The sequence below is a fragment of the Sphaerodactylus townsendi genome, linkage group LG07 (assembly GCF_021028975.2).
Source record: "Sphaerodactylus townsendi isolate TG3544 linkage group LG07, MPM_Stown_v2.3, whole genome shotgun sequence".
Taxonomy (NCBI): domain Eukaryota; kingdom Metazoa; phylum Chordata; class Lepidosauria; order Squamata; family Sphaerodactylidae; genus Sphaerodactylus; species Sphaerodactylus townsendi.
This window is the reverse complement of record NC_059431.1, coordinates 99174014-99197587: the sequence shown is the minus strand read 5'-3', so window position 1 is coordinate 99197587 and position 23574 is coordinate 99174014. Positions and strand designations below refer to the sequence as shown.

At 45.9% G+C, this 23574-nt stretch overlaps 1 protein-coding gene across 2 annotated transcripts; it reads right to left on the bottom strand.

The window, feature by feature from the left end:
* Positions 1-2602: 2602 nt before the first annotated feature.
* On the bottom strand, positions 2603-23423 carry APTX (aprataxin). Of its 2 annotated transcripts, XM_048502940.1 has the most exons (8): positions 23329-23423; positions 19619-19752; positions 18170-18216; positions 16374-16709; positions 8381-8440; positions 8054-8280; positions 5354-5457; positions 2603-3979 (listed from the first exon to the last, which is right to left on the bottom strand). In XM_048502940.1, the coding sequence occupies exons 2-8, from the start codon at positions 19749-19751 to the stop codon at positions 3825-3827; spliced, it is 1062 nt and encodes a 353-aa protein (XP_048358897.1). In that variant the 5' UTR covers position 19752; positions 23329-23423; the 3' UTR covers positions 2603-3824. The 2 variants fall into 2 exon arrangements, with proteins under 2 accessions (XP_048358897.1, XP_048358898.1); XM_048502941.1 differs by lacking the exon at positions 5354-5457.
* Between the last annotated feature and the right edge of the window lie 151 nt (positions 23424-23574).

Sequence of the window (23574 nt, the reverse complement as noted above, 5' to 3'; positions counted from 1 at the left end):
GCTTCTTGGCCTCTGCTATTCTTCCTGTATGTGACCGCCACACTTTTAGGATTTCAGCTACAAGTTGTTGAATCATTGCAGTTTCCAGTGACTTATGAAGAATATTTGTCTTGCATTCTATGCCCACACATGTTAACTGTCTTCCATTGGCATTTCGATTTGCAGCCAGTAGTTCATGTCTTCAGCTACACAATACAAATTTGTGCAAATGTAAAGATTTTTTTGTACAACGACAGAAAGTGTTGTGTGGTGGATAGAGTGCCAGGCTAAGGCCAGGTAGAGCCAGATTCCAATCCCTACTCTGCCAGGGAAGTTTGGTGGGTGACACACTCCCTCATCTTACCTCCCAGGGTTGCTGTTGTGAAGATACAATAAAAGAGAACATTATGTTGTCATCTGCTTTAGGTCCATGTTGGGGAGGGAAAAACCACCCCAAACCACTGTGGAGAACTGAACATTATTGCAAGTTACAGGTCTCCATGTCCAATGGAGTCAAAATCAATTATGGTTGAACAATGAACATCCAGACTAAATTATACAACGTATGTGCTGGATCCAAGCCAGGGAAGTAATAGTCAATGTTCTTTGTATTGCAAAGGTGGTTCCAGAGGACCCCTGTGCTTTTGAGGTTTTTCCCCCTTGTACCAAAGTATCCTGTCCCCAAAGAACTGAATGGTCCCCAAAGGCCTGCTATTGGCCAAAGCCAAACTGCCGTTTATATTTAAAAAGGAAGGCCAAGCACATGCTTTGTGAACAGGTCACTGGCAGCTCAAGGAAGACATGCCATCTCTTTGTTCTTGTTTGGCAATCTTATATGTTAACCCTCCTTTTACTTTGGTCTAGCTGTGAAATACGTATTTTTCTGTTTCTCTGGTAGTAGTGGGGCTTAGGGGAAGACACAAGAACAGCATATTCCTGAGGCTGACTTTTCACCTTTGTGGAAAAGATACTCCTATGTGTCCTGAACGACATCCCAGTCTATTATTATTCCAGGGGTATTCTGACATTCTTGAAACGCTTTGCTGACAATTCTTTGCAGTCTCTTAGAAATGCTTACCCACAGTCAATGAGATAACATCGGTTGGCTTCTACTCTCCAGCAAACCCACACTTGCAGGATCCAGTCCTGATATCTATGGCAACAGCTCTGGTGTCATCTTTCCACTTGTGCAACACAATGCTGTAATTCATATACACTCTAGATCCAGGCATACATTTTCAAAGGAAAGGAAAGATGCAAATGTAGATTGCCATGTGATATCTGGAGCAAACTCAGACTAGTGAAGTGCTGTGTCGGGGGAGTTTCACTTCAGATACGGCATGCCCACATTCTGCATCTTGTCCTTTTCCTTGCCCGTGCTAAAACAGGTTATGGTTGATGCAATTCAAACAGTTATGTCATAAATGTTAAGTATCAGGTTTCTCTGTGACCCCTCAACACCAATAGCAGAAACTATTCCACACTGTATGCTACTTTTGCTCTGTAAACACCTGAAAATGGGTACAGGAATCAAACTGAGGTTCAGGCTTGAAACACAACACATACAGTTCAGGAATCCAAATTTCATTGTTATATTTTAGTCTTTAACAGCCCAATCCAAATTGCCATGTGCGGGGGACTTATCCCTGTGGCGGGGTAATCATGTTGGGGGGCGGCTTCCATGGGGCCTCGCACCAGGATGCCTGCTGCCATGTCAACGCTCCAACGTTGCTGTCAGTGTAGCAGGGGTGTGGCAGAGACATTCTCAGGGGTGGAGCGGACCATCGGTTTCTCCCAGGTTTGTGGCAGTTGCGCCACAGCCCTGGTCTTTGAACTTTGGGATGGTGTAAGTCCATTAAGCCCTCTGGAGGGCTTTCCAGCAGCAAGATGTAAAAGAACAGAAGAACTAGCCTGCTGGATCAGACCAGAGTCCATCTAGTCCAGCATTCTGCTACTTGCAGTGGGCCACCAGATAGATGCCTTTGGGAGCTCACAGGCAGGATGTGAAAGCAGTGGCCTTCTGCTGCTGCTGCTCCTGAGCACCTGGTCTGCTAAGGCATTTGCAATCTCAGATCAAAGAGGATCAAGATTGGTAGCCATGTATTTTTAAAGCATTTTTCACCCTCCCTGAAAAGGCCTCTGGAGGCAGCAGGGTAGCAACATCCCTGACTACCCAGGGCTCTGGACTGAGCTGCTCCAGACATATTTCAGAATAATATATTTTTCTCCCGCCGCACTTTGAAAATGTGTACCAAAGATCAAGCAAGTATTTTGTCCTGAAGTGTGCGTCCTGTAGATATGCACCCAATTTAATTTCAATATTTCAATATACCAGGATTCTATAGTGGTTAGTGATCCAGAATAGGTTTGGGAAGATTCAGGTTTGAATTTCTACTCTGCCGTGCAAGCTTGTTAACTGGTTAGGCAAAGGTACCAAAGGACAATTAATGTTAATCGCCAATCTTCTGAGAATAACCCCACTTTGTGGACTGTATAAGGACTGTCAGGCAGGATTCTTTCCTCCAATCTAAAGGCTGAAGTCAAAGCAGAACCCAAAGACAGAAGTGCTAACCGCAAGACTTGAGTCACGGAAACATAGCAAGTGACTATACCACCATCAGGCTTAATTACAACAAATAATTTTTATTGCAAAAAACGGGTAGTAGGAAAGGAGAATACAGAAGAAACACTGGCTAAAAAACTTCAGAATACTATTGCAGAGAACAAATCTCACCCCATCTTCCCTTGCAGAAGCCTCCATCTTATGAACAAAAACCACAAAATGGCCCCCGCAGTTGGATTACACGCACAGGGTCCAGCCGCAGTGATGTAGTAAATGGTTTAACCCAGGGAGCACACATGCATGTTCTGATGCTCCCAAAAGCCCAACTAGAATGAACTACTTCAATAGCATTGTCCTGGGAGCAGGAACACAACTCAAGTCTTCTGGGACGCCCAACATCTGCTTCCTTCCTCCTTGATGCCTGCCAGGACTGAACTAAACAATGCAGCATCCCCAAATCTGCCCCACATTTTGAAGGAGTGAATTCTCACAGGGGAACACCATTTGAGAGCTTTGAAGTGGTCCCAACAAGACTCGAGCCCTTACAGTGCTGTTAAAAATGTTCCCCAGTAGGAATTCACTAGTACAAAATGGCGGGGTGTCTCTGTGTTTGCCACATCATCTGATTCCACCCTAGAATATGTGCATTTTTCTGTTTTGCCGGCTGGCTAGGCTTTTTCCATGGGTGATAGTGGATTAAACCTTTCGCTTGTAAGCTTGACAATGGACCTGAAGTATCCCTAACCTTACTCTTGTGCAAGAAAGGTGACTGGCAAGTATGAGGAACTGCCTCCCTAGAGCACACATGATGAACAATTTACAACTTGGGACTTCCAGACCAGAGTTCAGACATTAGCTTAGCCCTTGGCGAAATTACCCATTTTTTGCTTGCAGGACCAATTCTGATCTTATTCAAAGGCTGTCCAACACTATTGTTAAATATCAGGTCCATCTCCACACTCACAGGCTGATAAATCCCCTTGGGGAAACAAGGGATACTTCTCCCTCCTATCCAAAGATAACAAACACAACCAATCTAGATTTAGTAAACTTTTGAGGCAAAGGATCAGATAAATCCACTGAACATAGAGGCTATTTTACCCACAGTGTTTCTTCCCTGCTTAATATCTGTCCTATCAGGAATTTCTCGCACTGTGTCACGGAAGTAATTTTAAATACTGACGAGTTGGTGCGTTGTTTGTTTTTTTAAAAGAAAACTTGGTACGTTCTTAAATTAGCATGTTAACAATGAAACTCAATTCTGCAACAAATGGTCTTCTGGTCATTTTGGCCAATGTTTTCGAAGGTGTTCCTTCAACTGAGGGATGGTGGGTTGCAGCTCTTTACAAACGTGGCATCTCAGAGGCGCCTTCAGGATTTCAGGGGCCTGGTTGTTTACAGTTATTTTGCCTTTTTTCTTGACCATCCCAATCACATCTGAAAGAGACGAAAAACAAACCAACCCAGACGTCATGTATTTGGGGCAAAAGGTTCAGTAAAAGTTATGAAATGTGCCAAAACTTAACACAGCCATGCAGAGAAACAGGTGTGCTTTTGAACTCCACTGGCATGACAAACGTTTAGCCACCACCAATGGATCTGAGTATAATATATCAACCAGCTTTGCTATGAAAGAATCAAAGAGAATTGCCCAGCCTCCCCAGGAGCCACCTCTTACATTCTGGCATGGAGTTACTGCTCTGGGGGCGTGCCTACATATTCTAAGGAAGCATGCCCAGAAGAGTAACTCATCCAGAGACACAAAGGGACCTAAATATCAGGAACAGAATTTTTCTCCGCTTCGGTCTTCTACGGTCTACTTGAAATTAAGTCCCATTTTATTCGATGGGGTTTACTCCCAGGAAAGTGTTTTTAGGATTGCAGCCAGGAACTCTCCCCCTCCCCCATTCATTTCCAACATCAGAGCAGGGCTGGGAGAACAATCTGAGGGACAATGGGATTGTACATGTTATTTCTCCATGAGGAAAAGAGTTGCTGCAGCACAGGTGAGTGATCTAAACTGATAAAATGGGATGGGGGGGGGACAACGAAGGCTACACTCCCATTCCCCTGCAACACTCTCCCCATCAAACTGAAGGGAAGGGGGGGGCGGCTGCTTTTAACATTTAAAAAAATTGTGGGGGAGTTCATCATCTCTCTCAGAGTCATGGCTAATAAGACCCTGAAAAGCTCATAAAATACCTTCTGCTAGAAAAGGGGTCTGCAACCTGCAGCTCTCCAGATGTTCATGGACTACAATTCCCATCAGCCCCTGCCACCATGGCCAATTGGTCATGGTGGCAGGGGCTGATGGGAATTGTAGTCCATGAACATCTGAAGAGCCACAGGTTGCAGACCCCTGTGCTAGAAAATCTGCAAGAACACGGCCATACAGCCTGGAAACCACACAGCACCCCAGTGATTCCGGCCATGAAAGCCTTCAACAATGCCTTTAATTTAATTTAAAGTGTCATCAAGTCACAATTGCAAACAAGGTGCCTTCAAGGCAAGTGAGAAGCAGAGGCAGTTTGTATTGCCTTCCTCTGCAAGGTCTTCCTCGGAGGTCTCCCTTCCAAGCACCACCCTGCTTGGCTGCCAAGATCTAATCAGATAGGGATATACTATGCCAGTGATGGCAAACCTATGGCACTCCAGATGTTCATGGACTACAATTCCCATCAGCCCCTGCCAGCATGGCCAATTGGGCTGATGGGAACTGTAGTCCATGAACATCTGGAGTGCCATAGGTTCGCCACCACTGTACTATGCCATCTTCCCTCCCCAATTAAAACAGACAGCAAAAATCATTACCTTGGGAATCTAGAAAGTATTCTGTAGTAAAAGAATTCCAGTGCTTCTTATTTTTCAGCCAAGGGGAATCAAATTCCTGGCTGATGACGTGAAGATGTATGTGGCTGTGAAACAAACAAAAAGAACAAGACCCTCTGCATGAAACAGTTGGATCCCATGGATCTGCTCTGCTAGCAGAAGAGCATTCCCTCCACAGTAGGAGCCTTTCCTTGCTGGAAGAAAGCACTTTCGCTAGCAAGATTACATCCAAAAAGGCAAGATTCAATCCAAAGATCCAAAATAGCAAGATTCAATCCAAAATAGCAAAATTCAATCCAAAATTTATGATTATTTAAATCCCAACTTTCTTTGACAAAACGTCCCAGGTTGACAAAGTTGGCTCACTGTGGATTTTTAGATTGCCTGAAGCCCTACCTTCTCAGAGACAACAGGTTTTGTTTATGAAATCTCCCACTTCCATTTGCAACTCTGAAAAGAACCTATACTTTGGTAGTATGCAAATCTGTACAAGCTAGCATAGTGTAGTGGTTAGAGCGGCAGACTAGGATCTGGAACACTTGGGTTCAAACCCCCATTATTCCGTGGAGGCTTGCTGGGTAACCTTGGGCATTTCATACATGTTCAGTCTAACCTACCTCAAAGGGCTACCGTGAAGATAAAAATGAAGAGGAGGAGAACAATGTAAGCTGCTTTGGGTCCCCAATGAGAAGAAAAGCAGGTTATAAACAAAGTAATTTTTAAAATTTGTTCATTGATTTGTTAAAAAACAAAATAATAATCACCAAAAAATCATTTAACCAAGGGACAACGTTAAGCAATACAATTAAGCACTCCTAGTTGGCCAATGAAGTAAGCAGACAGGAACAAAATCAATTCATTTGCAATATGGTTGCTGGAAGATACCACAAACTGTCAAAAAGACAAATCAGTGGGTTCTACATCAAATCAAGCCTGAGCTCCCTCTAGAAACTAAAATGACTAAATTGAGGCTACCATACTTTGGTTACATCATGAGAGAATGAGAATCCCTGGAAAAGACAACAATGCTAGGAAAAGTTGAAAACACTTTTCAAGATCTGAACCAGACTGTTAATTATATGTTTTGGATAGCATTAATTCATAGATTCACCATAAACAGAAAGCAACTTGATGGCACACTCACATGCACAGAGCTCATTATAAATATTGTAATAACCTGTTTCTACAGGACCTCCCAAATTCCCTTCCAATCGCTCGAGCTCACCCTCCCATCCTTGGCAACGCACCCTTGGCAACTCTTCTATATGCCGATGACACGGTTCTACTCTCGCGCACCAAGATAGGCCTGAAACGTCTACTCCACGCCTTCGCAGACTACTGCAAATGCAATCAACTCAAAATAAACTATGAGAAGACCAAAATTGTGACATTCTCAAAATCGTGGAAGCCATCAGCATGGTCTATCAGTGGGAACAGAATTAACCAAGTCAAAAGTTTCAACTACTTGGGAATCCGTTTCCAATATAATCTGAATTGGACCGAGCAGTACAAGCACATCTCCCTCTCCACCAATCAGTGCGCGGCAGCAATTAGGCGGTTCTTCTACTCCCAAGGGGGTCAATGCGTCCCAGCAGCTGTGAGAGCCTTTGATGGCAGACTGATTCCAAAAACCTTGTATGGTGCCCCTGGTCTATACTATCTAGCTTTTTTCGCAAACTACTTGGAATTTCGAACACCGTGTCATATCTCTCTTTATGTTCGGAATTAGGTCTAAATCTTCTCGAAACACGTATATGGCTCTCCTCGCTTCGATACTGGCTGCGCCTCCATTTTCGATCAGAGCAGGACAGCCTAACAAAGCGAATGCTTTCGGATTCCTATCTCTCCACTTTGAGTCTTTTGATCAAGAAAAAAATTAATTCGTTAGGCTTCACTTTAGATTTTTTCATAAACGTGGACGAAGCGCAAATAGTCAAACTTCTGTCACTAAGGCTACTTGACGCCGAAAACCAACTGCTTTCTACTCAGCACATGAAGGGCATTTTACCAGAGGGCTCCTATCTTCCCCCCTTCAGTAAAGGGCTACCAAGGTATTTCTACAATATATCTTCGCTGTACCTCCGACGTACCTTAATGCTAGCCCGACTGAACGTCCTACCCTCAGCAGCCCTGAGCGGCAGATTTCTCCAGATCCCATACCAACAAAGAACGTGTCCCTGCTCACAAAAAGCCATCGAAACAATCGAGCACATCCTCCTAGATTGCGAACTATATGCTTCATCTAGAAGACAATATATAGACCCATACACTGAGAACTATGCCTACTCATCAGACAAGGTCAAATCTTTCTATCTGCTTTGTGATCAGTCTCCTCAGAGATCCCTAGATGTTGCCAAACTCCTGGCGCTGGCACAACAGATTCGCCACAGATTTAATTTAATTTATTTATTTATTGTTTTAACTGCTGGAAATGTCTTTTACTTATTTTATTTACTTATTTTAACTTGATTCTCCTCAACCTCTCTGTTGTATTTTAAACTCATGCCAATAAAAGGTTGATGATGATGATGAATATTGTAAAGTGTCAGGATCAACTGAGGAGTCAAGACATATTCATTCTCAAGTATTTTACCACTATAAGGTCCAGGAAAAAAATCCATTGTAACATCAAGATTCCTGCAACTAAAATTTAAAGCAGTTCTGAGTTCAAACATGCAATACCTCATGCTGGGAATGGCATGGTAGCCCAACCTGAAGCCGAAAGTGTCTTTCTCAGGGCACTGCTGGACCATCTTTTCCCCCGTAATGTGCATGTGTTCCAGCAGCTCAAGATGCTCCCCAGTCACGGCTTTCAAGCTGGAGATGGATTGCCATGGCAACACTAACCAATGATAGCGAGCCTTGGGATACTTATCTTTTATAACAACCACCCTTTCATCCTTGTAAACCTAGCAGAGAAAGCAAGAAACAGTGCATGACTACATGAGAAACTTATGGAAACTAGTTTTTACTCCTATGGAGCCTTATACCTTACCCAGAAATTCTTACCTGCATGTCTGGGTCTTGCATGGAAGTTTTCAGCCCTTGACTCCAGTGCCCCCCAAATTCCTAAAGAATAATAATGAATACTGTAACCACTTTGAAATGTTCAACAACCTAGTCCTCTGCACGCTCAGAAATAAGAGTTGTTGACAGACAAGCCTTTATTGGCATTCCAAAATACAATAAAACGATTGTCCATAAAAGACAGATAAATACAACAACCATTCAGAGTCTTATCAATAGTTTAGTCCAAATGGACTCATCAAAAGTGCCATTCCCATACACCTCTCCACAGACCAGACTGAAGACCCACCAACAGAGCCCAGGCATCACAACAGCATACAGTATCAACACTCCACTATAAAACACAGAGTTTGTTAGAGTGGCACCTAACACAGAACAAGGGATAGGGGGCAAGGAAATGGGCAAACAATTGATTTGACTCCAATAGGTTGCCACAGCCTTCAGAAATAAGAGTTTAGGAGGGCATGCTTTCTTTAAATTGCAGCTTAACAGTGAAATCTTCAAGAGAGTTACTCCAGTCTTGTCATGCCCCCACAGACCCTTTAAGATTTAGTTTCCCTTTATATAGAATGGGTTTAGCTATGTTTTGTATAGTATTCAATGGGAGGGAACCTAATTTAGTTCTGTCCCTTTAAGAAGCCCTAGGGCTGGTGTTCTATGGCAGTTATTACCCAGCAACCCGTCTGGTTTTGGCAGTTAGGTGCCAACGGAAGCTGGGTGACAGCAACAAGTTAGACAGTCCAAGATGTTATAGACTCTCAGTATTTAAGTTAAACAGTCAAAGATGTTATAGATTCACAGTATAGATGTTATAGTCTCACAGTGTTTACAATAAATTCCAGACTCCAGAAAGTTTCTGCAACAAAGTAACCTTTATTTAGTTAGACCAGGGAGGAGTCAGGGTCTGTCAACATTGTTACAATTAAAGCTTTAAGTATTGAACTGTTAACTGAATCAGTGAGTCTTACATTCTGCTTTGGCCGGGTGCAGGGCACCTAAATAACCACCTGGGGAGCAGAACAAGTCTAAGCACATTTAAATCAGTGAGAGTAACTCTGCAAAGGACTGAATTGTAATACAGTGGTACCTCGAAAATCGCCAATAATCCATCCGGAGATTATCGGCGATTTCTGAAAACGGCATATTTCGAGGGGCACTGTTTGCGCACGCGCAATGCCGTTTGCGCACATGCAATGCTGTTTGCGCACACGCAACGCCATTTGCGTACCCTCGGCAGCCACAGAAAATCAAGATGGTCGACGATTTTCAAGTGCGGAAATCGGTGCCTGGCAATCGTCGATTACTGAAATTTTCAAGGTACCACTGTACAGCTAAGTCACATCACAAGATTTCTTAAGTTATAATAGGACACATCCACCCCCACTGTAGTAGTGCCGACCGGCAGTGCGTGAATAAAACGTTAACTGCGTAGCGGACCTGCGGCATACCGGTTGCATCGCTACCCACTCCTCATCCCCATGGAGTGGGTCGTGGGCATCTGGCTCAATCACGAGCGCAAGGGACAATGATCTTGCCCCCAGAGTGAGGATTAGAAGCTCGAGCAGCAATCGCATCTTTACCAACGTAGCAGATGAATCATATACCCTGATGATCTCCCGACCTCCGGCTCTCGGAACTCCCCAGTCCTCCTCCCTACCGCCCCGATAGAATTAACAATAAAGGTGCCAGGAACCCGAGCCAGAGGCCAAGGGGAGTCCTTCAGGTGCGGACCTCCGGTCCTCGCTGCTGGCGATCTCCACAGATCATTATCTCGGCGTCGTCGTTCTTACGCTGACGGCGTGGGTGGGCTACAAGCTGGTGCGAAACCGGAGGAATCCTCGAACCTCCACCCTGCTCACGTCGCCTGGGGAAGGGCGATACGAAGTCCGGCTGGTCGAGCATCAGGGACCACCCGTTTCCGGTATCGCCTGTCACTCTGAATCGGCATCAGTTTCTGTCTCGGACTTCGTCGGCGGAACGGTGATATGGGAGCTTACGCTGGGAGCTTATGACGAAACGCGTTAGCCGAGTACAAAGCGTTAGTAAGCAGGGTCCCGTAAAGAGAAGGGCTGCGCAAAATTGGTTGAGAGGTGAAGCCCAGTGTCCATGGTGCCAGAGGACCGCTTCAGATCTTGGAACTGGGAAAACATCGAGCGCACTCAACTTACGCTTTGAGGCTGGCCAGCGATATGCGCTGCTACTGGCGATGGGAGACGATGTTTGTGTATATTACTGCACCAGACCCTCACGGCTCCCTTGCTGTAGGCAGCCCTGTACCGAATCTGCGCTGGGGCTCTAGCCCGTGCTATCCACTAAATTGGGCGCTCCTTCTGCCCCTCGGCTCCTTCGCCCCAATTTCGACTCTCCGACAATGCCCTCCCCCAACTGCTCATACCATTTTCAGAAGCTGCGCTGCCTCCGTCAAGCGCCCGCGTAGTAATGGTAGCGGGTTTCAAAACTTCTACGCGGAAAATACATTAGCCACTATCTGCGGAAGAAGCCCACAATGAGGAAGAGCGATGCGAAATATTGCGTGGCGCTATCCACTTCACAGATACCGAAGAGGATGGCGCCAGTTGGCCGAAGGTTGTCAATTACACCCTGAGCTATAATATCATACCGAGCTCCGCAGAAGCAATGGGGCGTGAGTCACTAGCCCCTCGTGAGGCATGCTGGAAGCCATGCGCCAAAGGGAACCACCTAATGGTTCAGATGACTGGAAAACCACCTTCATATACAGGCCCTGCTTGTTGTGGTCTGGGAAGTGAGTTCCGCCATGATATGCTTCAACAGAGCGCCACCTCTGGCGGCCTACACCGCCACTCAGCTTTACGGCCCGGTAGCACTTGGCCTAGCGATCAGATTGTCCTGCCTGGGAGGCCACCCTTGCAGTGCGCTCTGAATTAATATAAGGCATTTATCAAAGTCCCCAATGCCGACCAGCCAGCTCAGAGTTTCACTCACTCCATCCGGCCAGAAACCCCAAGAGCCTATGCTGAATTTGAGACAGGCTCCAGAAGCTCAAAGAGGCAGGTGCCAGATGGCGGGGAGGCCCAAAGCGAGCTCATGCGCCTACGCAAAGGCGGCTTCCATGGAGGTGCGCGGGGCAATCGCAGGCCTAGGCAAAATCCTGAACTGGCGACATGCTTAAAACGCGCAGGACATTGGATCCTCAGCCCGCAAGCTAGTATCACCATGGCACTCTCCGCCCCGGCGGTCTCGGAATGACGCTGCTTTTAACTGCGGCGGGCAGGACACTTCCGAAGGGAGTGTAGGCAGTCAGTGAGGGGCTGGCGATAAGGAGGAGGTCCTCCCCAGGAGAGAAGGCCACCAAAACCGGTGCCCGCGTTGCCAGGCACCACTGGAGAGGCGACGCCCGTCAGTGACTCCACGCCAGGCGTCTCCCCAGCCAGGACCAAGGAGGAGTACTAGAGCAAGCGCTCAAATGCCCAAGGCCTGCCAAAGGCCACCCTCTGCATCCTGCGGCTCACATGTAAAACAGCCCGTCTCCTTTTAAAGTTCCCCGCGAGGTTCGCCGTAAGCTGGCTTAATTATGGCGGGCCATCCCTGCAGGGACAAATTTGTTTGTGCTGCCAAAGGCCTCTGCCGGCTGGGCGAGGACTGTTCATCGTCCAGATTGATGGAAAGCTCCACGCACCAGGACCCATCCACCTCCAGGTCTGGACAAACCACAGGGCTGCCGGCGGGCCAGCTCGCTCAGCTGATTCTCTTGCCCATGCTGCCGCTGCCGCCCAATAAAGGGCTTCAGGCCCCAGCAGTAACGTAGAGCAGCTTCCTTTTACGTCGCGGCGGTGGAGGCGCCTATCGGGAGCTCCGTCCATATCTGGAGCTACGCCATAGAAGGATGTAAGTTCAAAGTCTGGTGGACACACGGCGCTGGTATTGCCGATCATCAGAGCAGCCAGTGGCGACCAGTGGCAGGCGAGAATACCAGCACGTATACAACAGAAGGGGGAGACAAACGCAAAGGCAGACATCCGGCAATACGGTCAACAGCCCAGGACTTCGGCGGCGGCTCACAGTCCTTTGCTCCGTTCGAACATCCATGTCAATCTCTGGGAAGACCTCATGAGTCAGGTTAGAGGCGACTCTGGTCTGGGATGGGTAAAGCCGTCGGATCATTGATTCAATCGTGCCTTCGAAGTTGCCTCTATTTCACAGAATCTGTTTCCCCTCCCTCCCCCTTTTTCGTACCTGTTTTTTTTTCGACCGAAGTAAAGGGCGCGGAAAATTGACTTGACTGGCCCTCCTGGAGTTAAAATCTGGAGCCCATCCTGATACCGCCAGTGCTGTAAGGACAGGCCTAAGCTAAAGAGATTGCGCAGCACCAAAAAATTCACCCATAACCGGTTTAGGCACCCCAACCAAAGTTGCTCTCGGAACTGCGACATTTAAGAGCGCAGGGCAGGGGAGGAAAGGAAGATTGACGGTCGCGAGATTTCCAGCACCATCCAGCCTCATAAATTGCTTGCTGAAGGTCCGCGGTAAGTGCAACTCCCTTGCAAAAAAAAAAACCGCTAACTTTCTCGTTGTATTGTGCCAAAGGAATTTCAGCCTGATTGCTTATTTCCGGATGCACCATCACAAAGGTGCTTCAACGTGTTGCCTGATTAAGCATGCATACCCACAATCCCGGCGCGACTTCGAGGGCTCGGACCCTCGCCAGCACCCTGATGGCGGCTCTGAAGCCAATTCCCACCAGGGCGCCAGCCTACCTCCTGCCTCCCTGTCAAACAACCTTCAAAGAAGTGTAAATTTAGATTACATTAAAAGCAACCTTCTACAGGCGCAAAACAAAGCGCCTTCAGCCCCATACTAAATATAAACCCTGCTTCGATCCCAATCTCCGCCATCGATAGAACTGAACAAGGGACGGACCATTACCGCTATTAAGCCTGGGGAAAGGGGGGTATGGCTCAGTCCACTCAACACAGGTTCCGTTGACGGAAGCGGAACGACGAACATTTATCCAGAGATGAAGCGCGTATCTCTCTCTAAAGGATCCAGCTGATCTCGACAGAACTGTACGTAGCGCTTAAAAGACCCGGATGACCGCAGAAGCGTCAAAGCGACCACCAGCGTTCGAAAACTGCTGCGCAGACCGCACCGAAACTTATAAGCGCAGCTCTTCGTCAACACCAACTCAGCAACCATCCTTTATAACTCGCACTACCACCGATGGCGATCAGCCCACCCTAACGAAGCTTTTACCAGACCAGCATCTGGGGCAGTTTGCGCCGCTGCCAGCGTCATCTTTCGCAAATTACCTACGGTGGGAATACCACTCCTGCCTGCTCCCGTCTGTAAAGCCGGAACTTCCTATGGCAGTCTGGGCGAGCCTTCATGAATGCCTCATCCATCAGATACTCTATAGCACAGGCTGGGGACCGTCGTCCAAACCCTCCGGCTGGCGCTCTTTCCTTGTCGCAGGCGGTACTTCAACAAGAGTCCAACACTTTCTCGCCCATCCGACACTTAACCCGGCGAGGGCGAGCAGACTTTATTGCGGTGACTCGGCCAGTTGGAACTACGCACATGGAGGACATTCCACGTGTTCCGGAAGCATCCTGCTCAGGAACATGGACCTCGCGAGGAGGGCGTTTTAACTACATCCACTTTCGACTCCTGCACGGAACTCTTTGCTGCCTCCAGATACGTACCTCCGCATTACATACCCCAAACCACGGGGGGGGGGGGGGCGGTTGCCGCCGCCCGCTCAGCCCTGCCTTCGACCCCTCCATAGCCGAGGCCTTGGTCATATCTCAAGCCCGGAGTTGATCTCCCTGCCGCCCTGGTGGGAGTCACGAGGACTTCGCTTCCACCACAATGCGCTAAAGACTGGCGGCTGGCCTGGCGTGCCCTTCGCGAAGTCCATCGGCTCCCTTCACGCAGCTCTGGATGCCCACAGCCTCCGAGCAGCAGGAATTTCGTCAGCGACCCTGAACAATAGATGCCCGCTATTGATTATTTGTTGTTGTTGCGCCAAGGTTGTAGAATTGTACATAATATGTATTGTTTAATCTTTCTGATAATTTTAGTTGATCCCACATGAAAGTCGCATTGAGCTGCAAGAAGTTGTATCATCTGAAGTATGATGTTTTAACGGTAGGTCAGCCCTCTGGAGCTGGCTGCGGGAGAGGGAGAATGGTGAGTACTGTTGTACAGCTCTGCGTGGTTTCTGGTGTATGCCTTGTTAGCGGATCTTGTTATTTCCCGTTCAATGGTGCCTAATAGCCTTTCACCGCGTGTGAAACCTCGCATTTCACCACTACGCCGCTAAGTTCCTAATGTTGCACAAAGCAGCCAGTCCAGCTTGACCACTCGGCCGGAGACAAAGGCGTCCACTTTAAATGCATTATAGCCATTTGACCCCGTTTTCCTAAAATGTAAAAAAAGGAATATTGACCACCCGACCAGCGGCAGTGCCGTGATGCAGGTAGCTAGCATGCGCGGACCTCGCGACCTTGCGGTTGCATGCACCCCCACTCCTCATCCCCATGAGTCACAGGTGCGTGAACTGTCTGGCTCAATCACCCGAGCAGCAGGGACAATGATCTTGTAGGTGAGGATTAGGCTCCAGGCAGCGTCGGCGCTCTTCTCGCCGCGTAGCCAGATGAGATCATGCATCACCTGATGATCTCCCGACCTCCCGCTCTCCCGGAACTCCCCCCAGTCCTCCCTCCTACACGCCCCCGATAGGGTAACAATAAAAGGTGCCAGGAACCGGCAGACGGGAGATTCGCTAGGAACACGGACCTCCGGTCTCCCGCTGCTGGCGATCTCCACCAGATGTTATCTCCGCGTCTCGTCTCGTTCTTACGCTGACCGCGTGGGTCGACTACACCCCACACAGAGAATTTTGCAAAATCGGCTACTTCCAGAAGACAGTCATAACACCTACAAGGGTTTACCCTTCAAGATACTTCCAGAGGTCACCCCTTGATGCAAGGACAAATGACCAGCATCATTCACCAACTAGGAAGTATCTCACCATATTATCCACTGAAGGACCACTGCAGGCCCTATTCAGGCACAAGAATTGTGCTCCCTGCTGTAATGATACAGGCTGGAGTACATGGACCAGAAGCAAACAGAATGGGGACTTTGTTCCTACCACCACCAGAATATGTGATTTGCAAGCTATCTGTATTCCAGTTCAGAATGCCTACTGCCCACAAACTGCAAGATCTGGAGGCACTCAAAATTTCTCCCCAAACCACCCACCCACCCACCTCCCACACACACGCAGAGCTGCATATATGAATACTCTTGCCCTCTTGTAAGATCAAACATAAAGAATATGCAAAGTTACACTGATATTACTAGTAAATCACTGTTACACCACGTTAACTGTCTTGTTTTCCCCTCACGGAATCTTCAGAAGGATGTTTGAAAAGGATGCTGGGAACTCATTTTTAACAGTTCTGTAGTGCTCCTTACTGAGATACAATTCCGAGAAGCAAAGGGATGATTATTAAATCAGTTTATGGGAAATAGCTAAGCTACTGACTTCTTGTCAGCTAACTCAACCGCTTCGGCTCTGTCAAAAACAATATTATATTTGCATATCAAGTGCTAAAACCCCAGTTGCAGGCTCAGGGGGAAAAAGGGGAAGGCCAGTATTGAGAAAGATGGCTCACACACAGGCTGTATTGGGGGAAATTGGGCATATGACTGTGGTGCCCCTCAGTTTGCAGCCTTATTAGGGGAAGGGTGAGCCAATGCAAAGCCTGTGTCATAGATAAACATGGCCTCTTGTTCCTTCTGGTCAAGGAGAAGGCTGCCCGGCTGCCCCCATGCTAAACTGCAGCCTTGTGCCCAAGGCCCCACCACCAGACGGAGCCTGCCGGACTACTCCTCTCCAGCCTGCCCCGATCAGCAAATGCAGCCCCGGGTAGGTCTAGGGCTGATGCTAGTCACTAAATGTCACTATGTGACATAGTCTTCTGCTTACCTTCTTGCCAGAAGATTTTTCAGATGCAAAAGTGGGATTTTTTCCATCATCCAGACTGCAACCCAACTTGCAGCCTCGTTGGCCCTCTTGGTCCAATTTTACACGCTTTCCAAGCACGCTTTCCTCCTCATTGAGGTTTTTGGATTCTACCTGCATCCGCTTTTCAATTTTTAGTTTCGTGGCTGCCCCACCAATGCATGCTCCCATTCCTTCTTGGAACTGTACAGCATAGGGATACAGTTTATTGACAATGTGGAGGGTTTGTCCTGGCTTCAGTTTAATTTCCTGGTCCTTGCCGATCTCCTCCAGATCGACACTGGTTGGATTGACTCCTATCTTGGGAAGAAAAGAAAACACCAACTGATGCTTGCCACCATACTAAGACCTCCATAAAGAGAAATCAACCATCCCAGAAATCAAGCATCCTGAGCATTTCAACAGCCATAAATTGTACCATTTTTCAGCAGATTCTACCAGGAATGGGGTGAACATAAGCAACATTCTTGATACTGCCATGCAAACTTAGGCAGGAAAATAGCAGATGAGACAATTCACATACCAGGATCATCATGTGTCCATGCTTTACTTCAACCAGGGGGGAAATCAGGAAATGACTCATGTGCTGATGGATGGCCGGCCAGTCCCAGTGAAATTGGCCAGAGGTTTGGAGGTCATGGTGAAATGTATGAGACAGAGTCGACTGAAACTGAATCCACTGAAAATAGAGGTTCTGGGGCTGGGCCAAGAAGACTTGGGATTAACATGCCAGCTCCCAACTCTTAATGTCAATACAATATAAGAAGAAAAAGATGTATTTAAAATGTTTATATCTCACTATTTTAATCAAAATGGGGTAAGGCAGGATGGCATAGCTTAATGTTGTCAGATCTCTGAAGCTAAGCAGGAATGTACTTGTAAGAGAGACCACTAAGGAAGACTCTGCAGAGGAATAATGGCAAACCACCTCAGCTTCTCACTTGCCTTGAAAGCCCCTTGTAGAGGTTGCTATAAGTTAGCTGTGACTTGATGGCACTTTACACACACACACACTTTACTCAAAAAGGGAAACTTACGAGGAGAGTATCAGGCAAATAACAGCAATACTTTAACTTGAACAATTTGGAAAAAAAACAGAATAATAAAATAAGTAAAGCAAACAATAGTCCAATAACATCAGAGAGTCCCATGTTCGAATCCCTTCTCTGCCGTAAAAAAATAACTTGGCAAAAACGCAACCTGCAGAGGAGCAAAATGGTGAACGTCAACCAAAAAAACGCAACCTCCCTGCATTTCTGAGATCCTGAAATCAACTTCTACTAAACAAAGGAAGGCAAGATTCTCTCTTCAACACAGGCTTCAAAGACTTCTTTGTCAACCTGTTAGAAAGCCCCCCGCATTTTGGTTCAAAAAAAGGGGGTGGGATTAAACTATGCTCAGTTTGCAGCTAAAAAAAGAACCCAAATATCCATCTCCCACAGCCTCCTCCTTTCAGGCCAATAGTATATGGTTATCTTGCTACTTCAGCTGCCCAGGCAATGACACAGCATAGCTGCCAAGAGTGATAAAAATGTCTAGGCCAAGAATGACGCCAGGTCCAGAATCAGATAATAGCAGATTCCTCTGAAGATGTATGTGCTAATTGGTGGGACTTGGGCTAAGGGTGACTGCAAGTGAAGATGCCGCATACTTCCTGTCCAATTCCTAAACAACACACAGATTTTTAACCTTTCCTTTCAAGCCGTATGAAGTGCCAGGAACCGGAACTATCAGCAATGCAATGAGAAGAAAAGACATACCTGCTTAACCTTGACGAAACCTTTGTTGCAGTCTGCTTTTAGCTGTACTGGAAAAAATGTGACAAAGAACTGCATTAAGCTCAGAGCCAGGCATTTTGCAGTGACAGGGCTAAAGGGTATCCTGGGGGGGTGGGGGGGAGGACAGGAGGCTGTTATTCAACATTACAAAATCCAAAACCAAAGCAAAACTCATTTGAATAAATGCTAAGCATCCACACATTTTATTCCCAAACCAGAAAGATCAAATACCCAGTCTAGAAAACGACTGCAGCCAGATTTACATTAGTGAACCAAGAATTCTGTTTTGTTAGTATTCCATAAAAACATTCACTAAGAGCAAGGAATTCTTCCTCCTGCCAACCGCCTTTTGAGTCAAAGGAATGTGCTGCCTTATGCACTAGGTCTGGGTTGGCAATCAATTTTATTTTCAAAGCAACCCTAACTATCTTCAGGGACCTTTTGTCTTCTGGTATCTTCTAAGTCAGGGGAGAAAGAGAGAAGGTAGAACTGCTACAAAAAGCCCTTCTTTGCTGTGACCTTTGTGTTATCTAACTTGTAAGAATACTCCTTTTAAAAAACTGAAATCAGATTTGCTACTAATTTCTACGAGAAAACTTTCTCCAAAAAATGGGCCCAGAGGATTCAGTGAGATTCAGGCTGATCATGTGCATATTTAGTCAGAAAAAAATCTATAACAGGGTTCATTCTCAAGTTAACTGTGCAACTTGGAATATATGAAGCAGCCTTCTCTCACTTTGATTGGGAAAAACTACTGGCTGACAAAGCACCGTGCTTCCCCCGCCCCCCAACCGATGGGGAAATACTGTTTTCCAAATTCGCTCAATGAGCGAGGTTTTTCGAAAACAGCATTTTGCTCCCGGTGCTATGCAAACCTCTACGAGCTGCAGCAGCTCCAAGACCACCCGCACAGAAGTGTTTGAACAGTCCCGGCATCATCTTTTTTAGAAATCCAATTTCAATTAAAAATCTGATTCAACCACAACACTGGATTTAAATAATAATATGATTTTTAATTTTTAAAAAATCATTTATTTTTATTCATCCTGATCACAGTTTAGTAGCAAAAAAGCATACCAACTGAAGATCACAAACACTGATAACAGCAGATTTAATTCTTTACATTTAGTTTGTCTTTTATTAACCCAGTTACGGCAGTCTATGAATTATCTTATTCTGACAGGTAGTATTGTGGTGGCACTGGACTTCACAACTGTCTACAGCTTGTCGACTAATCTCAACCAAAATGTATGAATATCTCTTTTTTGCACATAGGGGTCACTACTACTCCAACCCAACAAAATAGAAAAATTAACAAACAATGGAATCCTAACTACACTTCCTCAAAAGTGAGAACTTCTGAGCTTAGTGGACTTTTCCGAGCATAAACACTTTGAATGTTTAGGATCGCAGCCTTGATCTCCCCTTTACCTTGTCTTCGTGAACACTTCTTGTCTGTAATTTCTGTCTCTGGGCCTCGTCCGATCACCACCACTTCTAAATGTGGCAATCTTATTCGTGGACAGTTTCTGTCTTTGCTCACTAGCCAGCACGCATACATCATTCTCAAGGAGGGGAAAAGAGAGAGACTTGGTTTTACTTCACTTCAGTTGAGAAAAATGGTCTAGGTCTACAAGACTACACAGGGGAATAACAATTTACTCTATTGCACTCATTGTTGCTTGTGCAAAAAAAATGAAGAAAATCTTTCTAATTCTATCACCTGTAAATGGAAGAAAAACGTAATCAACAGAGAGATTCCACAAGGTCATGAACAGCATTCGGATACTGTCTGAAAATATTCTGCAGCCATACAAAGGCCAAAGTCTCAGTTAGGATTATTCTGTGACCTGAAAATGCAGTTATTAGCTGTATTTAGCAAGCAGCAGGACTTTGACTAAACAAACAACCAAGCTCCTGTCTCCCTCAGCACTTTCTACTGCAACCCCAGATCTGTAGTACATCACTCAGCAAGCAACCCAACAAGAGACTGGAGAAGTATTTTAATTAGATATTAAAAACTGGTGCGAATGTGCTCCAACGATGAGGAAACAAACACTGGGGAAATTTAGTTGCGAAAGCAACTCCACAACTGAGATATCACTGGCAAAAGGCCCATCCTCCAAGTAACCCCCAGAAGGCAGGAGTAGGGAGAGAAAGGACCAGGCAAATCTTACTTGGAGAACAGGCGCATAATGTGATCCTGAGAACCCATTGCTCTCAGCCCATTTGGAAGAGGGAAAAAAACCTTTGTTTTGCACCAAGCCAAGCTTGCCTTCAGGCTCTTCTTGGAGTAGGATTGGGTGTGTGTTTTTCATAGAAACACAGCTGCAGGGAAGAAACTAAACAACTGAATTCCACTTCCTTGGCTCTTTCGGAATTACAGCGGTTTTTGCCATAACCTAAGAATGATTTCATCACTCTAATCATTGCCGTGGTGGCGAACCTATGGCACTCCAGATGTTCATGGACTACAATTTCCATCAGCCCCTGCCAGCATGGCCATTTTTGTTCTCACATTATATGCTTATATTTTTGCATTTTCTGTATTTTTGCCTTTGCCTTGGTGTAATACATTCCCTGTTTTGTTGCTGTAGTATAAACATGCATTCAAAGAGTAAGAAAACACTTGTGATCATTTTTGTGTTTAACAGTGAAAGACTCTACTGCATTTTGCCTACATATATATAGCCACTCTTTATAATCATGTGATAAATGAGAAATATGTTTTCTACTAGGAATGAGGAGATGAGTCATAAGGGAGGATGCTTGTGGCAGAACAAGATAAGATCACTGGATTACTAGGCTGAAGGGCAGGGCTTGTATCAGATTGTACGTATTGAACATGCTTAATAGGCTAATGCATATTAACTTCTCATGTTCTGACAACAAACTGTATTATAATGAACATACAGGTAGAATATGGGAGGGGGCTGCATGTTAGGGAGGAACATGTAAATAGGTGGATCGGAAAGTTGTGACTCTAAGTACCCTTAGCCAATGGGGGAACAGATTTGGCGAATTCGGAAGAAGGGAATAAACATGCTGTGGTTATACTGTTTTGGCAGAGTCTGCCCATTTGGGGCGGCTCCCCTTTCTTTGCAAATAAAGCTACATAAAACTCTCTTCTGTTGGCTTGATATTTGGTAAAGAAATATTGAGCACCACAAACAGATTTCTTCCGACTGAGACTGAACAAGTAAGGTGCTAAAATATTGTTCAATCTCTGGCCCCCTCCGCACATGCAAAATAATGCGTTTTCAAACCACTTTCACAACTGTTTGCAAGTGGATTTTGCTATTCTGCACAGCTTCAAAAAGCACTGAAAGCAGTTTGAAAGTGCATTATTCTGCATGTGCGGAATGAGCCTCTATCTAAGTGATCTTGCTCCTTATCGTTATCTGTCACAGACAAATAATCATGCACCTATCCTGGGCCAAAACCCAATCCACATGCTTCTCTACACAGACAAAGCACTGCTTTTATCTCGCTCTAAGGTGGGATTGCAAAGATTGCTCCAAGCCTTTGCTATCTTTTGCGATAATAATGCATAGATGGTCAACTTTAAGAAATCTAAAATTCTGCTTTTCTCCAAATCTAAAAAACTTAGCACATGGAAGATAAACAATAGGCAGATTGAACAGGTTTATTCATTTAGATATTTGGGAATAAACTTTCATCATTCCCTGATATGGCTACCTCATATTCACTCTGCCTTGAATCTGGTGCAATTACTTTCTCCTCACAGGTCTGGCTCTCCATCTACAAGTATTGGTTACGCCCACACTTCAGAGCATCTCCGGAAAGTTTGACATACTCCCTGCTCCGTGATCATTTCAATTCATCCTGGAGTATCTCAATCTTAAACCAGATTAAACACATTGGAATCTCTCTCGATCAGTTGCTTCTGCTAGATGGAGGCCAAGCATTCAGGGTCTCAAAACAGTGAACCCTGGACATTGAAGGCCAGATGCTGATGGCAGGTGCCAGGAGAACCTGCTCCCCAATGTACTATGGCATCCAGCCACCCTTGCCGAGCTTACTGCCAAAATACATGAGAAATCTGGCAACGCCTTCTCTTCGCTGATATTTCATGTTAGCCCGATTGAACGTTTTGCCAACTGCCTATACTAAAGGTAGATATCATAATAATCCAAAATGTGAAAGGCTTTGTTCTTGCTCAGCAGGTCTTCCTGAGACGACAGCACACGTACTTCTCTGTTGTAATAACCTGGCATTTATACGGTCACCTTTCATTGAAGCTTTGTTGAAGAAGAGACCTGAGAGAAGTGACCAGGCAACAGTAGCTTACTTGCTCAGAGACCAACATGCATATATCACAGAGATGGTAGCTCGGTTCTTATTTAAGGCTTTTAGTTCCCACGAGAAATTTTTATGCGTTTTAGTATTTTGGCTAATTTATCCTGGATATCTGGCTCTATTTTGTGAACTTATGCCATTAAAGGTTTTTGAATCTGATACAAAGCCAGAAGACTAGATGTTTGAATTCCAATAATAATAAACTGAAAACAACTTTTATTAAAAATCTAACCAAGTTTCTAGTCTTCTGACTTTGTAACTTAGGTACAGTCATGTGTGTATGATTACTGCGTGCTCTCTAATTCCCACGTTACATTTGTTTGTTCTATGACCCTTACAGGAAATGCCAGCTCTGAAAAATACAAGTTTGGCATCACATATCCCATTAGCTCACTCCCTGGGCAGTGCTCCAAGAGCTCCAGAAATTTCCCAAGCCAGAGTTGGCAATCCTGTAGCCCCCAGTCCATTCCTGCTGCATAGTCAGCCCCGGTGCTTGCACTCTTTATGAGCTCTGAGTCATGAAAGGTCATGCTGAAGTAAATTTTTATTTGTCTTCATAGTGCCACTTTACTGCTGCGCAATTATGCCATGGCAGATTAACTCGGTTGCCCTTTTTAAAATGAATAGGGTGGGTTGTTTTACATTACTGGGATGCGTCATTTCACATTGTTCTAAATATGACACGGGTTTCATTGGGGTTGTAACCTGCTGCGAGATGCCCCAGGCTATTTAACTGTCCAAATACATAAACAATACGGCTAAAACAACCCCACATCTTCCTCGAGGCGCTCCTCGGAAGTAGCGAAAGAAGCAGGGCCTACCAGACAGGAAACCTCGTGGACTACCGCAGCGGCTTCTTTGTGAACACGAGGACCATCCGCCATTGCATTCTGGGACTTGTAGGCTTCCGCTTTGCTGCCCGCATGTGGCGTGCGCTAGGCATGACGGGATTGGTAGTTTCTGGGCGATGACCTGCTCGCGAAGGGACGATTGGCACCGCCTCTGGACTACGTCACGGACCTGACCAAAAGGCGTCGAATAGAAACGAGCGACCGCAAGGCGGGGAG